We start from the raw sequence: 17,472 nt of genomic DNA on the forward strand, positions 1-17,472 counted from the left end.
GCTAGATATGAGTGCGTCGCATTCTTGATCTCACCACACTGAGGGTTTGAATAACGTTTTTTTTTGTGATCTTAAATTTTTTTATATTCTTTTCTGCCGCTATTTCTATAATTCGGATTACATGTTCGTATTTAAAATTCTCCTTTTCCCTAAATATAGGCGATTGTAACAATCGTGTTATGTCTTCAGCATATCCTTGCCAATTTGCTTTCTTAATGTTCCACTTTTTTGTGGGGATAATATTTATGTAAGTTGGGAATTCCACATCTATGTTTATAATGATTGGAAGATGGTCAGAACCCAATGCTTCTGTACTTATTTCCCATTTGATAGCATCCATGAAATTATTCGAACAAAACGATAAATCTATACTTGTAGCATTACAATGATTTTTTTTTCATAGTAGTCGGTTGAAAGTCATTTAGAATTATTAATGAATAGTCTTCTATCATTTCGTATAATTTTTTCCCAGTTTTGTTTGTCATGTTGCTTCCCCATGCCAAGTGGTGACTATTGAAGTCTCCTACAAGAAGGATTTTTCTGAGAAATTTGTTATTATGTTTCTCAATTCAGAAAATTCTATCTCAGCTCTGGTTGAACAGTATACTGAAATTAAACAAAAAGGTATTTCTGTTTTTTTTAACACGGCGCATATTTGCATGTTTTCATTTTGGTTTATAAGTTCATATTTTTCACATTCTATATTATTTTTTACTAATATAGCAGTGCCGCCGTATTCATCATTTCTGTCTTTCTTGAATATTTTGTATCCTTTGAATTTGTACTCTACATCGGGCTTGAACCACGTTTCAGAAAAAGCGGCTATGGCGATGTTCTTTTCCCATAAGAAATATTCAATGCTTTCTTTATTAGCAACTAATGATCTACAATTATATTGAAGGATTTTCAATGTCCTTTATTTTTTCTGGTAGATGAATTTATTTTACTTTCGATGTCTTGGACTATATCCTTCAGAACTTGTAGAACATCACCTTTCTTCTCTCTAAATTTGTATTTTATGTTTGATATAATTTTTTCCAATGGAAACTCTTCTTCGTCAGACTTTTTACGAGGTATTTGTTGATGTACTTTACTATTTGATTTGTTCATTTTGTCTCTTCTTATTTTCCCATTACTTATGAAGTCTTTTCTTGATTCTTGCTCAGTGATATTTTTCGATGTTGACTTAGTCGCAATATTAATTCTAGATTGTTTTTGATCAGATATTGTTCGATTATTAATTATTCCTGTCGGACTTGTTTCCGCAAGACATTCCGTTTGTTTTGCCGGAATATCCGGGAATGTTGATTTGTCTCCGGAATCAAATCCCACAGCATTGGCATATGATTTATTATTTAATAGATATTTAGCTTCCATGTAACTTAAGTTATTTTCCTCCATTGTCATTTTTATTTTGCAGTATTCTTCATATTTAGGACATGTTTTATCCATGGCTTTATGATCCTCTTGACACAGAGCACAAGTCGGATTTTTTTGTTTGTTTGTACAGTCTTTATATTTATGTTCCTCTGAACAATGACTGCATCTTGCTTTGCTTTTGCATTGGTTAGTCACGTGACCATACCTTTGACAGTTAAAACACTGGATCATTCTGTTATAGGTAGCTACCCTGCATTTTACTGCAAATATTGATATCTTCTCAGGCAGTTTCTGTCCTCTAAATGTTACAATGCAAACCCGTGTTGATTTGCGTTCATTATCAATTTTTTTATGAATTCTTTTTACCTCCAAAATGGGTACTTCCGAGTATAAATTGGTAATAATTTCTTCCTCTGTTAGGTCAGAGTCTACATCATATATGACTCCTTTCCTAAGTGTGTTGATATAAAAGTTTTTAAATTATTTTCAATAAATATATCATTATTAATTAAGTAGTTGGCTATTGTGTAGTCATTAACCGTTATTTTTATGCGATTCCTTCCTATTGCTTTAATGTCTAATATTGAATTTGTAAATTGAGGAATTTTTTTAAAAATTAGTCTTCCTATTGTCATTTGTTTTAAGTTACCACTGATACTGTTCATGGATTTCACATAAATGGAATATGGTCCGATATCATTTTCGGAATATTTTAAATTTTTATATTTATTTGGGGAAATTATCGTAACTTTTTCTTGAATACTAGCAGCATTCTGATTATTTTCGGACAATTGTTCACATTGCTCCATATTACTCGTATTTATTTTATTCACCATTTCATTATCAATTTCATTTAAATTAGAATTTTGATTTAATTCATCACTATCGTTCATAGAATTTGATTCTTCATCTGTATCTGCTTCCATGCTTTCATGCCAATTTTTAACCTTTTTCTTCGAGATAAATTCATTATAATTATTTATTATTTTAACATTTTCTGTCGTTTTAATCGATTTTTTTAGTATTTCTGAGTTAACTTTCTTCTTTCCGTCTGTTTTAGCATTTTTAATAACTTTACTTTTATTGACGATACTCTTTTTTACACTTAATGCTTTATTACATAAATCAATTTCTTGTTTATTATTAATAATTTCTTTAATTGCACTATTTTCACTACATTTTTGCGATGACTCAATGCCATCTGAAATGGATGCATTCATTGCATTTGCAATGCTCGCACCCGTATTATGCACTATTATGTCACTCCCATTGTTATCTTGCGATAACAATCTACCGCTCTGCCCGTACGGGCCCGATTGTATACAATGTATATCACTCACTATTATTTGTTTCTTTGATCTTACCTGCTCGACGATCTAAACTGTAATGAAAAGTTGGAACGGATCACTTTACTTTTGCACTGGAATCCGTGATGCCCAAAAAACCAACATTTGTAACACTGGGTTAGCCTATTAGTTGTTCTTATACAGCAAATTACCCAGCCAATTCAGATTTTTTCGATTTCTTCAAACAATTTCTGCGCCGTGACTGCTGGTAACGTTACTGTAGCAACCTGGGTGCCTCTGTAGGCTTTACGTAACTTGATTGCCTCCACCGGTGTTTCACTGGCTTCTTCAAGTGCATTTTTTAGGGAAGTGTGAATATCGGTCTTAGTTTTATCGTCATCAATATCTCTGATTTCAAATATTTCTTGTGGCCCTCTGCAAAACACTTTGGCGTCATCTTTAAGGATGTAATTGTAAGCAACATGGCTCCGGTCCTGGTCTTGTTAATCTAACCTACCTTCGTTCGGACCTGCTCGTCAGGTATGTCCTATCTTAGGCGACGTAGTATTTCGGCATACTTTGCTTTTTCTGCTGGTCGAATTAGAACTACGTCTGGTTTGAGAAATTTTTGCGTTTTCTTCCTCTTAGGTTCCGCTTGGCGCTCTTTTGGCTGCTGCTTTGCAAGCTGTTCTTTGGCTAGCCTTCTTTTTTATTTTTTGGATTGAACCTTATGCCAATCAGTCACTTCGTTTTGTTTGGCTCTCTGTTGTGCCACGGTCTTCGGTGGACTTGGTTTCATGTCTTTCTTTTTCACGACCGGACCGTACGTTGGGTCTGGGGAGTTCCGGTCTTTTCTCTTTCCAGTGCTCAATTTTTTTTTATTTCTTCGGCTCCGGTGTCTCTTGCTTCATCAATTACCACAACAGTTTGGCTGTTTTTCTTTGGCGTGGGATGCCGTAGGTTCTCCAACCATCGATTATCGAGGTCAAGAAAACGCGTCATGGCAGTTGCAACACTACTCGTTTTTGTTTTATTCTCCATGTGAATGTTGGTTTTTGACTTATTCTCCTTGTGCGGGTCAGTTAGAAGTGTTTCGAGGCGTTTCAGTGCCTCCATCCTTTGATTTTCCACGCTCTTTTTTATACTCCCAATAGCATTTCTCGACAGCGAAGCCATGACGTTCACTACGCTGTCCAAACGGTCGCATGATGACGACGACTTCGGGCCCGTTCGCAAACCCTCGGCCTCAGTACCGGACTGAGGTATCCCTTCTTCATAATCATTGACATTCTTTCGCTTTGCATGATCAGGTGAAGTGACCAACCCTACCTACATGTAGGGGAGTTTTGTACGCGAGAGCTATTTTATTTCACTCTTACCCTATTCTGACACTCTTACCCTTTATTTCACTCTAACCCTATGTTCCTAACCGCTGGGAGGGTTTTCTCCTCAGCCCCGAGTCTGTTTGTGTGTGTGTGTGTGTGTTTTCTGTGTCCGCATGATCGTTCACGTTTTCGGGCGCACGGAACAACCAATTTGAATGGTTCAGAAAACATTCGACTACTATTGATATGGAGATGTGCTGATTAGTTTTTGGCAAAGGCAGGTCCAGCAGTTGCGGATAAACGGAGCAAAAAGTGCAGAAAATAGAAATCGAGTTTTTGAGAGAACGGAGCTTCCAGTTCCAGGAAAGTTCCAACAATTTGCCTTAAGGTACAGTGCCATACACCCCACTAATTTTCTTCAATTTTGGCGGTATAAATTAGTGCAACTACGATGCAATTTAGGATTAGTGCAATTTCCGTTTTATTTTACTTAAGTTCTTATAAAACAAAAAGTGGTTTTGCTAGCTTAATATTAAAGCTAACAGCGCTACGTGTTTTTTATAAACGTCACGTGGTTTTTTGTATGAATTAGAACAAAATAATGCAGGTCCGGATGGATTTTACAAATTTAGCCTAATATAGGTTATTGCAAAAACCAAACCAATTGCATCAGGGCAAATAACACATATCAAACAAACAATTATCTCACTAAGTTCAGAAAAACTCCTAGCTATTTTATCATTGTAGTTTGTTCTGTGTTGTATTTTTGTTGAATTTCAAAAATTTGTTTTTACCCCATAGGAGGGGTAAAATTGTAAGTTAAAACTAGCGCCGACACGAGATAAGACACTTTTTTTACAAAATGATTAATTGTTAAATAATGAATATTAGTCATGCAGCAATTTTTACTTAAATACATAGAGCAATAGGTACAGCATCCATCTACTTTTATTTTGTAGAACAAGCAGTGAATCTCATGATATAATGATGTTATAAAATGTTACAACAATAATGATTTCAAAAAATATTACAAAAACCCCTAGCTCCTCTATATTTAAATTTTCAAACTTAAAGTCAAAATTGATGTTGTTTTATATTCCGATTAACTATTAATTTACTTATCTAATACGTATTTATTTAAAGAACAAAAAATTGCAATAGTTTGGCTTATGATACTTTGCATGCATCACTTGTTATTTATTAACTTCCCGAAGTAGAAGGTCATGTTTTCATAAAAAAATCCGATTGGCTAATCGACGTTTCAAGCCATTCTGAATCGAATGAGACCAAATTTTGAAAAAGTATGTGTGTGTGCGTGTGCGTGAACAGAATTTTTGCCTTGAATCGACGTTTTCTCAAAAGCAGCTGAACCGATTTCAAAAATTTAAAAACTATTCGATGCATCTCGATGACGACTAGCGTTTATCAATTTTGCGCGACGATCAGTCAAGCCGATTATTTGTAAATAGCAGAAAAGTAAAAAACTTTTTAGCCCGTAATTCTGAATTGATTTTGAAAATTCCAAAACCGTTCGAAAGATATTGGTTGGGAAAGATACTGATTAGTTTTTGGTAAAGATCGGCCAGTCCCTTTTCTTGTAATAAAGTGTTGAAATTTTTTTTTCGACTGTAGATACCATAGTTCTGTAGAAGTTTGCTGAAATTGGTATCGTTTAGTTGGCGTTTGTCAAAATTAGAACTTTCATTAACATTTCCTCAAAAATGGCTAGACTGATTTCAAAAATTTAAAAACCAATCGATGTATTTCGCTGTGAATTATCTTTTCTCAGTTTTGTGCGACGATCAGCTGAGCCATTTTTTTGTAACTTAAAAAAAACTGTTAAACTTTTCACCCATATTTCAGCTCATACTACCGAATAGATTTAAAAAAATCAAAAACTGTTCGAAAAATATTAGCTGAGAATGATACTGATTAGTTTTAGGCGAAAATCTACCAAGCCGTTTCTTGTAATTAACTGTTGAAATAAAAATTTAATCCGATTTTTATGGAACTTTTCTTGACGATATATATCATGGTCTTATAAAACTTACTGAAATATTATGGCCTTACGAGAAGTATTTTAATTTTAAAACTTCATCAAAGATTGAGAAAATGAGTTAAAATTAAAATTAGACGATTTACTTGGTATAACTGGAAGTACTTGGTCTTAATAAACCTACCAAATCATTAAAGTCCTGCTGAAACTGGTTCAATTATAAAAAATATTGATTTTTGGAAATTTGCTTTTAAAAAATACTCCGAGTTAACGTGTTCGTTCGTTTTCAATTATGTGTAATAAATTCACTCGGAATACTTTTAATCACTTATAAATTAATTTGTTTTTTTATTGATTAAGTCGAACATTTACACATGTGGGGAAGTTTATGTAACTTGCCTCAAGGCAAAATCGAATGCAATACCGACAAAAAAATTCCGGTATTTTTATTATCTTAACAAAATTAAAAGTTACTAGTACAAATATAGAAAATTATATATACAATTACAACTATATTCAACTAAACAAATAAAAAGCAATAAGATTATTTTTTAACTTCGTGTAGGGCAAGTTATAGTAATCGCAAAAAAATCGAAAATAAATTTTTTTATATATCTTTACGTTTCAAAGGTTTCTGAACATTCTGGCATACTTTAGAAAAAATGTATGTATGTGTGTGTGTGTGTTCGGATACAAATTTTCGTCGACGATTTTGGGAACACCGATTAACCGACTTAAATAATTCAAAAAGCATTAGATTCATATTGATAAGGAGACGTGCTGCATAGTTTTTGGCGAAGGCAGCTCTAGCCGTTCCCAAGATACGAGGCAAAAAGTGCCAAAAACGGTAAATCACTTTTTAAAAGAACGGAGCGTCCGATTTTAATAATTTAAAAAACATTTTACTTGACAAGATAAAGAATTGATCAAATTTTCATAAAGGCAGGTATAGCGGTTTCGGAGACCTAACAAAAAAAGTAAAAAAAAAATGCCATTTGGCGGTCAAAAATGATCATTAGACATATGCACATCAAATTATCAGATATTTTATAGAGATTTTAACAATAAGTAGACATTTTGTTTGCATTCCTATGGGTTCCGTACCAATATTTATTCTTTACACGGTGAAGCGGCGCTTACGCGCTTTGACATTTTGTGTCTAAAGCAGTACGATTGCTTTGAAAATAAGTTCAGAATTTCCAAAATATGTCAAAATAAAGAAAACATTTTTTTTCAAAAAAAGTGATTTTTTATCAAATTCCCAGTTTCTCAAAAATCTAATTTTTTCGAAGTAATTTTTTTTCAAAAATGTTAATCGTTTTTAAAAAAATAATAATATTAGGTACGGGAAGTTCCAGCAATTTGCCTTAAGGCCAGATGCCATGCGCCCCACTAATTTAATAATATTTTAACAAAATTATATCGAATTGAATTAACTCATCATCAGTATCAAGTATAATATATTAAGTACTTTTCACCAAAATTAAACGTATGAGTAAGAAAGACCGAAAACTCATAAAAGATCATATTACATTATTATAATAAACTGTATTGTTTGTATCCGATGTGTCAAATTAGCATAATTTCCAATATTTTAAAGACTTTAAAAAGTAATTTTGGTACTAATGTGAGATCCGATACTTTATCAAGATAATAACATACTATGATTGTTGAGTATTTTTATTCAAAACAATATAATGGATCTATTTTATTTTCAAACTGCGACACGTTTTAAATAAAATAATATTTTATAATTGTAATGAAAAGCAAAAATATTTAGTAAATATTCTCACTTCGAGCAGTCTGTTGTCAGGCTGCAGTGACAACGATTTTCACTTGGAAATATAGATAGCAATATGTTCCCAAGTGAAAATAGCCCTAATACGGCATTGCTGCATCAATAAAAAGTCATCACTATTACAATAATTGTAATAATAAAAATTCAGCACATAGAGATGAGACTAGAGCGGTCGCATGACACATGACACATGAGTAACAACATTCTAAGTCGCGCAACACACAGGCAACGCAACATGAAGTGTGCAACTAACGTTTGCAAGTCTGCAATACTACTAGAATATCAAATCTTGCAACCCTTTGCAAGAAGGGATGAAATTCGACTACTAAAAACCTCTCTCTTCTTCCCGCCTTCACCGAGTAAACATATCCAAGAAGAATTATTATTATCAATCAAATATTTTGTATTTCAAGTAACCAGTAAATTAGTGTATTTTCAAAGAGTTATTACTTTTTGATTATAAACAATTATATATTTTTATTTAGACGCACAACGTCTAAAGTAAAAATACGTGCTAAAAATAATAATATTAAACTCAAAAATGTCTACAGAAAAACTAGACTAATCACAAATTAACTTGGACGCAACAGAACTCGGGCTGAAGGAGCGCTACGGCGAAAAAACTCCAGAAATCAATTTGGGATATCTCTTCAACATGGGTAAGCAGATTCTTTTGCCGTTTATGGAAGATTCACTGGATCTATGGTTCCTCATCATTGAGTCGGAGTTTCAGGCTTGGAGAATAAAATCCGACGACATCAAGTACACATCGGTACTGAAAGCATCAGACAGGACGACACTGAACACGATTGCCGATGTTCTTCGTGACACATCGGCAAAAGAAATGTAATATATTAATGTAATAGAAAATATTAAAAAAGTAATAATAAACTGCTTATCTAAGTTCAGGTCATAAGAACTTGACAAATTGCTAAAAAGCTTGTCATTAGATAGTAAAAAACGTTCCCAACTACTGAGAGAGATGACGGTATTGGTCAAGAAAGAGATTAGCTATGATATTATACACAAGTTAAGGCTGGAACGATTACCACACAACATCAGAACGCATTTTGTAATAACAGAAAAGTCAGACTTGGACACAATTGCTAAACTTGTTGACAAACCTCAAACAACGTATGTGGTTCCAACTACGTCATGGCAACCAGCAAGGACTCCACAGACAGTAAATTAGACGAATTAAATAATATTCTCATATCTGCTCTTAAAGATATACGGGAACTAAAAGATGTGCAACTAGCACAGCAATAAGAAATAGAGCAGCTGATGTCCCAACCCAGTCAATACAATCGGTCCACCCAATATCACAGGAGATCGAGATCAAGAAAACCATCAAAAAGTCATGTTTGCTACTACCACATAAGGTTTGGTGCCAAGAGCAAAAAGTGCACTCAACCATGCCTGTTCAGCAGCAAAATAAATTCGAAAAACTAAACCCACCATCCAGCACAGGAGCGTGTAAAGATGGTGACATATATTTTTTAAACACCAAGCTCTGATTGAACATAATTTGTAAAAAAAAACTCACAATTTTTTCTTATAGACTCAGGATCCATTCTATCAATTTTACCAGCAAGCAAGTATCGATGTGGACAACAAAGGGACGATCTGGTACTGTTTGCAGCAAATTCGAGTCCAATACACACATAGAAAAAAAAAACATGTGAAACTCGATATCTCATTAGGACGGAGTTTCACATGGCCCTTCATCATTGCTGATGTGTCAACAGCAATCATCGGAGCTGAATTCTTAAGCCATTTCAACCTGCTGCTTGACCTCAAAGAAAAAAGATTAATTGATCTCATAACAAAATTTATATCAAATGGACAAATGCTACCATCAAGTTTGTATAATATTTCTACTATTAATCTAACCAATCAGTACAAGCATCTATTAAAAAATCACATTGACATCACTAAACCACAACATATCTTTAAATGCAAGGAACCAAGCATGGCACAAAATATTATTACCACAGGACCGCCAGACCGAAAAAGCAGCAGCAGCAAGAATGGATTTTCAGGAATTACTAAATACAGAAATACTTCGACCGTCAAGTAGAAAATGGGGCAGTCCTATACACATGACGCAAAAGAAAAACGGAAAATACAGGTTGTGCGGTGATTATCGTAAATTAAATGACAACACTGTACCCGATAAATACCTTCCACCACTCATTCAAAATGTGTTTCCATTACTTTATGATATAAAAATATTCTCAACACTGGATCTATTCAAAGCTTACCATCAGGTACCTATGGATGAGGAAAGCATCCAAAAAACAGCGATCATAACACCATGGGGACTTTATAAATATTTAGCAATGCCTTTTGGACTAAAGCAGTGATTCCCAACCTTTTTTGGGCCCGTCCCACCTTATGGTTTACAAAAACGTTATGCCCCCCATACAATTTTTTTGTTTCTGAAAAAATGTGAATGATAACTTTCAAGATGATATCGCTATTAAATTGTTATTAAACATCATAACGGAATAAGCCATTTCGGAAAATAAGAATTTCGGAATAAGCCAAAAAACGGAAATTTCAAACTAGTTTTATTTATTAAATGCAATACTTTTTACTTATTTATTTATTGATTGTTTTTTCGAAATTTATTTAATGCAATACTTAAGCTAAAATAAAGATTTTATATTAGGTTGTAACTTACTAAGCTTTTTATTTTTGTCAATAAATTTTAGCAAATTTTTGTACATATGATTACATTTGGGCATCTGGTTTCAGTTTCTTCATAAAACCATTTCTTAACGAATCCACTTAGCTAGTTGACATTTTCTTAACTCAGAACGGAAATATATCTATATTTTATATATTAATTTATACGAGGTCTGTTCAAAAAGTACCCGGAATTTTCGTTTTTTCAAAAAAATATTTATTTATTCGTCTACATTAATGTGGTCCCCTTCAAAGTAGTCCCCCCCAAATATAATACACTTATGCCAGCGTTTTTTCCAATTTTCGAAGCACCCTTGATATTCACTTTTTGATATGTCCTTGAGCACTCTCAGCGATTTTCTTCAATCGAGGAAAACCGCCGTTCTTTCATGGGTCTCTTCAACTTTGGGAATAGGAAAAAGTCACACGGAGCCATATCTGGTGAATTTTTGCACTTTGCAACACTTTATTTCATTTTTTACGCAAAATTTAATACAAATTCTTTGACTTTTCAATTCTTCCATTGTAAAAATCGCCGAGCTCAGAAAAACACGTCGAACCTTAGCGACTACCACAGACAAAGTAAACAGTGAATATAGCTGAAAATTTCATCATACTTTAGGGGCATGTATACCAACACAATAAAAAAAAAATTTGACAATCAGACACTCCAGACCCGCGAAATTTAATTATTAGTAATTCCGGGTACTTTTTGAACACACCTCGTATATATATACATTTATATGTATATATATATATATATATATATATATATATATATATATATAATATTGTATTCTGTCATTTGAATATAACGGCCAAGAGTGTCTATCCTGACGTGTATGTGCTCTACGGTGTGTCATATGCAGAGTGTCTGATCCTTGGCGGAACAAAAGTGTGTATCTGTGTGCGAGTCGGTGTCTGGCGGTAACTTGAGTGTTGAACAGTTCGGCGTTGTGTTAATTTGGTAGATTATTAAATGTATTTGCATGAAGTAAAAGGTGTTCTATTAATTAAATAATACTAGAGTAAATCTAGTTTAAAGCTCAGAAGTGGGATTGAATCGAAACGTGGAGAATTTTATTAGAGAACATCATTGGTGTGGATTATTGAGATAGGCGATTTCAATAATCTTTTTTTTTTGGAGTGCCCGTGTTAATAATCAGGCGGATTATAATTACGGGGTGCGATAGAAAGCAAGGTGTACTTCGCTATCGTACAAGTGCAGGTGTTATTTTGTAAGTTTTGTAAGTTTTGTGTGTTTGTGTTGTTGTGCTAAAGTGAGGTTAACACGTGGTTAACCAAAATAAGAACAGAGTGGAGAAAAAATATCAAAAGCAGGGCGTGATATTGACGTTGGCGAGTCGCGGAGCTGCGATATTTGTAATTAAAAACTCGAGATTGTGAAAATAAAATAAGATTTGGTGAGATGGCTACTGGTGGTGATGCTGAGAGCTTGGTGCCCGAAGCCTTAAGAGTGCTATCGTTGACGGACTTGATTACCCTTATTAGGGCGACAACCAGTGATAAAAACGAGAGCATCTCGAGTAGCGAGTTGTTGGCGACGATACCGATATTCGACGGGTCGTCTGAGCAATGCATCGAGGCGTGGTTTGAATGGGTTGAGGCCGTCCGGGATGCATACGAGGTGCCTAAGAAAAAGATGGCGGTGCTGATAATATCGAAGCTGTCGGGGCGGGCGAGACAATTGTATGACAGTAAGGCAGAGTATGCAACATATTCATACGATGAGCTCAAGAGGGCACTAACAGCGTTTTAAAAAATGAAGAAGACAGGATGACTAGAATGAAGCGGTTTGAGTCTCGGAGGTGGCGAAAATAAGAACCGTTTAGCGCATACTTTCAGGAGAAGATGGCGCTAGGAAATAGGTTAGGCTTTATGGAGTCCGATTTGCTGGCTTATATGATAGACGGCTTCGACAACCCGCCACTGCAGGCTCAAGCCAAAATGAACCAATTTAAGGATTTAGCAACCTTGCTAGGTGTAATGAACGAGCTGACAGCGGAGGAACGCGGATTCAATATGATGCCGCCTAAGAGGGTACAGCCAACAGTGTTTCCTAGAGTGGAACCACAAGGCACATATCCTCCGGTGAGGTGTTTTAATTGTGGTGGAGTGGGACATATGGCCTCCAGGTGTATCATACCGAAAAATGATGGAGTGGCGTGCTACAAATGTGGCTCAAAGGAGCATCAGCAGAGGTTTTGCAAAATTGTCCGGAATACGGCGCAGGTTGCGCCGGACAGCACCACACTATTAGTAAACCCCATACCGGCCTACAAGGTGAAAACGAGAGTGTTTGACGTTGAGTTCGATAGTGTGATAGACTCGGGCTCAGCGATATCAATTATCAAGCGGTCTTGTGTGCCTAATGGAGTACCAGTGGAGGCATGGAGCGCAGGAGCCGGGTTCGAGGGCATTAACCATGCGAGGTTAGATGTTGAAGATATTGCGAAACTACGGCTGACGTTTCCGGAGCATGGAGCAGAAGTGCCACTAACTTTGCATGTAATACCAGAAAATACTATGAATGCGTCATGTTTATTGGGGCGAGACATGATTCAGCACAAAGATTTGGAGGTAAATATTGGAAGGTAAGTGTATATAGTTAATAAAAATGCAGGAGTTAATGAAATATTGGCGATTGATGAGATTATTACAGACAGAGTGAGTTTAAATATATCGGAGGAAAACGACTATGGCGTGGTAGCGACAGTAGAAGACCTGGTAAGAAAGGAATATTTGGAGAGTGAGAAACCGGACGAACCAGAGACTGCATTCGAAATGTCAATTGTACTGAAGCCGAGTGCCTCACCATTTTATGTAGTGCCCAGGAGGATATCGTTCTATGAAAGAGGTCAGGTGGGTGCCATCATACAAGATTTGTTGGATAGGGAAATTATAAGGGAAAGTAATTCGGAATGTTGTTCACCGATAGTGATAGTACGGAAAAAGGATGGTAAAATTAGATTGTGTGTTGACTATAGGGAACTTAACAAACGGGTGGTGGCGATCCTTACCCCAGTCCAAGAATAGATGATTGCTTGGACTCGCTTAAGTCTAAGAGGTATTTTACGAAGCTAGATCTGAAAGACGCTTTCTTTCATGTGGTGGTGGCTGAGACTAGTAGAAAATACACAAGCTTTGTGTGTGCACAGGGACAATATGAATACAACCGTATGCCATTTGGATATTGTAATAGCCCGAATGTATTTATAAGACATGTAAGTGACATTTTTCGTCGTTTTATAGTGAACTGTGAAGTGATAGTGTATATGGACGATTTATTAATCGCCACAGAAACAATTGAGAAGAAAATTGAAGTGTTGCGTAGGGTGTTAAAAGTGATTAGTAGAAATAAACTAGAATTAAAATTAGGTAAGTGTAGTTTTGTGTTTAGGAGCATTGATTATTTAGGTTACCATATAGACGTGAATGGCATAAGGCCGAGTGATGCAAACATTGAGGCGATTGTAGATATACCCATTCCAAAGATATTCAGAAAGTTAAGGAGCTTTATAGGCCTAGCCAGTTATTTCCGTAAGTTTATTAAGGACTTTAGTGTTAAGTGTAAGCCATTGTATGATTTGTGTAAGAATGGTGAAAACTTTGTGATTGACGGTGATGTAGTGGAAGCCATAAACAATATTAAGAATGAATTAGTGAATAAACCAGTGTTAGCGATTTACTCACCTAGTGCGATAACAGAACTACATGCGGACGGTAGTGCGAAGGGTTATGGAGCAGTACTTGTGCAAAAGCGAAATCGCACCCAGTCTGCTACTATAGTAAGAGATCCACGTTGTCGGAGTCAAAGCTGCACAGTTTCGAATTGGAGATGTTAGCTATTGTAAATGCCTTGCAAAGGTTTCATTTCTATTTATTTGGAATTCATTTTAAGCTGGTGACCGATTGTAACATCCTGAAGCTGGCTCTACAGAAGAAGGAAATAAATCCAAAATTATTGAGGTGGTCGCTAGTATTGTCGAATTATGACTATGAGCTAGAGCATCGCGCAGCGGCAAGGATGCAGCACGTCGATGCACTTAGCAGGTGCCATGAACTACTAGTAATCGAAGAGAACAGCTTTGACCGAGTAGTGGCGATAAGACAAGGCCAGGATCCGTTGATTAGGCAAATTCGAGATGGTTTGGAGAGAGAACAGCATCAGCTGTATAAACTAAGGGACGGATTAGTGTACAGAAAGTTCAAGGAGAGGCTTTTATTTTTGGTGCCGTCATTAATGGTAGGAGAGGTGTCTAGATTAATGCATGAACAGCTAGGGCATGCAGGCGTAGAGAGGACGGCGATGACATTGAGAAAACAATATTGGTTCAGCAATATGAACCAGATAGTAAATGAGGTTATACATAAATGCTTAAAGTGTATTGCCTTTTCAAGCTGGAAGGGTGAGTCTCGAGGAAGGTTACACAATATCCCGAAGGGTATGCTGCCTTTCAAGACAATTCATGTGGATCATTTGGGTCCACTACAGAAAACTAGAAAAGGCAATAAACACGTTCTGATGGTGATATATGCGTTTACAAAATATTGCAAATTATACCCATGCAAAACCACATCAGCAAAGGAGGTAGTTGGCTGGTTGACTCAGTATTCTGAGTGTTATAGTGTAGTAGTGTTATACATTTTTAGAGGAGCGAGACGTAAAATTAGTGCACATAGCTGCAGGAGCGCCTAGGGCGAATGGAAAGGTGGAAAGAGCAAACCGAACAATCGTTCCAATGTTGGCGAAATACATAGAAGATTTAAGCGGTTGGGACGCAGTTCTGTATAAGGTAGAATACGTCTTGAATAATGCGGTGTGTAAGAGCACGGGTGAGACCCCCAATATTCTATTATTTGGAGTGACACAATGGAGAGAAGTTAGGGATGAAGTGAGAGATTATCTGCTGCAGAATGAGTCGTATGACAAGGACGAAATTAGAAAGCAGACGATAGAAAGGGGGCAAGATTAGAATAAAAGATACCATGATAAGCGCAGTAAGGAGGCGGAGAAGTATAAGATTGGAGATATGGTAATGATCACCAATGTGGACACTGCTATTGGCGTGAACAAGAAATTGTTACAAAAGTATAAGGGACCATATTTAGTTAAGAAGGTGCTGGACCATGACCGGTATGCCATAGGCATGTAGAGGGATTCCAAGTAACGCAGATGCCAATGGAAACCATAATTGATCCAAGCAGAATGCGATTATGGTTTAGGCCAGAAAAGGATTATGGCCTCGAATGGAGTGAGGGTTCTGAACTAGAAGAAGAACAGACTGATGTGAGTAGTGAGGGTGTTGTTAGTGACAACGAATGAACTTGTAGCTCGGACTAAGTGTATGAACAATGAGTTAGTAGAGACAATAAGTGAATGAAATATGATTTATGTTGTAATGAAATATGATTTATGTTGTAATGGTTTTATAATTTGTGTTGTAATATTAGATTTAGATTACTGTTGTATTAGATCTCATCAGTCGGGGACGCCTGTGAGGTCAAGATTGGCCGAACTATAATATTGTATGTCTGTCATTTGAATATAACGGCCAAGAGTGTCTATCCTGACGTGTATGTGCTCTATGGTGTGTCATATGCGGAGTGTCTGATCCTTGGCGGAACAGAAGTGTGTATCTGTGTGCGAGTCGGTGTCTGGCGGTAACTTGAGTATTGAACAGTTCGGCGTTGTGTTAATTTAGTGGATTATTAAATGTATTTGTATGAAGTAAAAGGTGTTTTATTAATTAAATAATACTAGAGTAAATCTAGATCAAAATATATAATCATATTTTATATAATTAATTTTTTGTTAAATCTTATTTAGTTAATAGGTTGGCAACTAATTAAGTGCGCGTCTTTCGTTAGAAAATCAAGGACAATTTTTGCGTGGAATTAAATAACTTTGCTCTGTATACCATTTTGATCGATGACCTTTTGTAATTTTCCAAGAGGCATCATTATCCCAAGTTTATAAAACTTCTAGTTTTTATTAGCAAAAACTGAATTAGGTACAATTTGACACCATCATGATTTTTTTTTAATTCAAGGGTTTTAAACAGTTGGTTTGTGGTCCTGAATATTTGGTGGATGTGGAGAAAAATTTCAACCCACCCCTAATAATTTTTAAACATAACCAAATTTTTTCTATTAGCCGAATCGATTATTGCTTTAATTTGGTTTTTTCAAAACTTTAACTGGACGATCAGAGCAGCATTGAGTGGAAAATCACCAGAATGACATTTTCAAAACCAATTTTAACATACCTGTTTTCTAAGGCAAGGCAAGGTTGAATACTAGGACTGTCCCGGCGAAACCGGAACACCTTATTATTAGTTGAATCTAAGAAGCATTTTTTAGTTAATTGTTTTACCGATACTATACTACATTACATTAAAATCACAAAAAATTTCAAATTCCCCCCTAAAAAGTACAAATTGCCCCCCGGTGGGACGTGCGCCCCACGTTGGGAAACACTGGACTAAAGAATGCGACACAAACATTTCAAAGATTTATAAACCACATTTTCAGAGGATTTGAATTTGTATTCATTTATATAGATGACATTCTTATCATGTCCAAGGATGAACAGGAATATCAAAAACACCTACGTTTAGTATTTGAAAAACTACAGTAACACTCACTGTCAATCAATACTGAAAAACGCAGACTAGGTCAAACAGAAGTTGATTTTCTTGGATAGAGGAACAATACCAAGGGCTACACACCATGCACAGACAGAATAACCAAAATTTTAAAATTTCCAAAGCCAACAACAGTGGTAGAACTTCAACGATTCATTAGCATGGCCAATTATTACAAGAAGTCAATACCAGGATCAGCAAGAATTTAGATACCACTCAATGCCTATTTAACAAAATCAAAGAAAAGTGACAAAACACCTATATTGTGGAACCCGAAAGCTGAAAAAGCCTTTGAAGAACTCAAGAGAATTTTATCAAACAGCACGTT

The 17,472-nt window shown here is 35.7% G+C and overlaps 1 protein-coding gene across 1 annotated transcript; it reads left to right on the forward strand.

Moving 5' to 3' along the window:
- Nucleotides 1-12,348: 12,348 nt before the first annotated feature.
- Nucleotides 12,349-15,473, forward strand: LOC113375774. Its single transcript, XM_026615721.1, has 5 exons — nt 12,349-13,091; nt 13,164-13,408; nt 13,915-14,285; nt 14,399-14,906; nt 15,151-15,473. The coding sequence occupies exons 1-5, from the start codon at nt 12,349-12,351 to the stop codon at nt 15,471-15,473; spliced, it is 2,190 nt and encodes a 729-aa protein (XP_026471506.1).
- Nucleotides 15,474-17,472: the final 1,999 nt, after the last annotated feature.

This window comes from Ctenocephalides felis, unplaced genomic scaffold (genome assembly GCF_003426905.1).
Source record: "Ctenocephalides felis isolate EL2017-DRISC unplaced genomic scaffold, ASM342690v1 CF-g0.4_SCAFFOLD_01886, whole genome shotgun sequence".
In the NCBI taxonomy this organism is placed as follows: domain Eukaryota; kingdom Metazoa; phylum Arthropoda; class Insecta; order Siphonaptera; family Pulicidae; genus Ctenocephalides; species Ctenocephalides felis.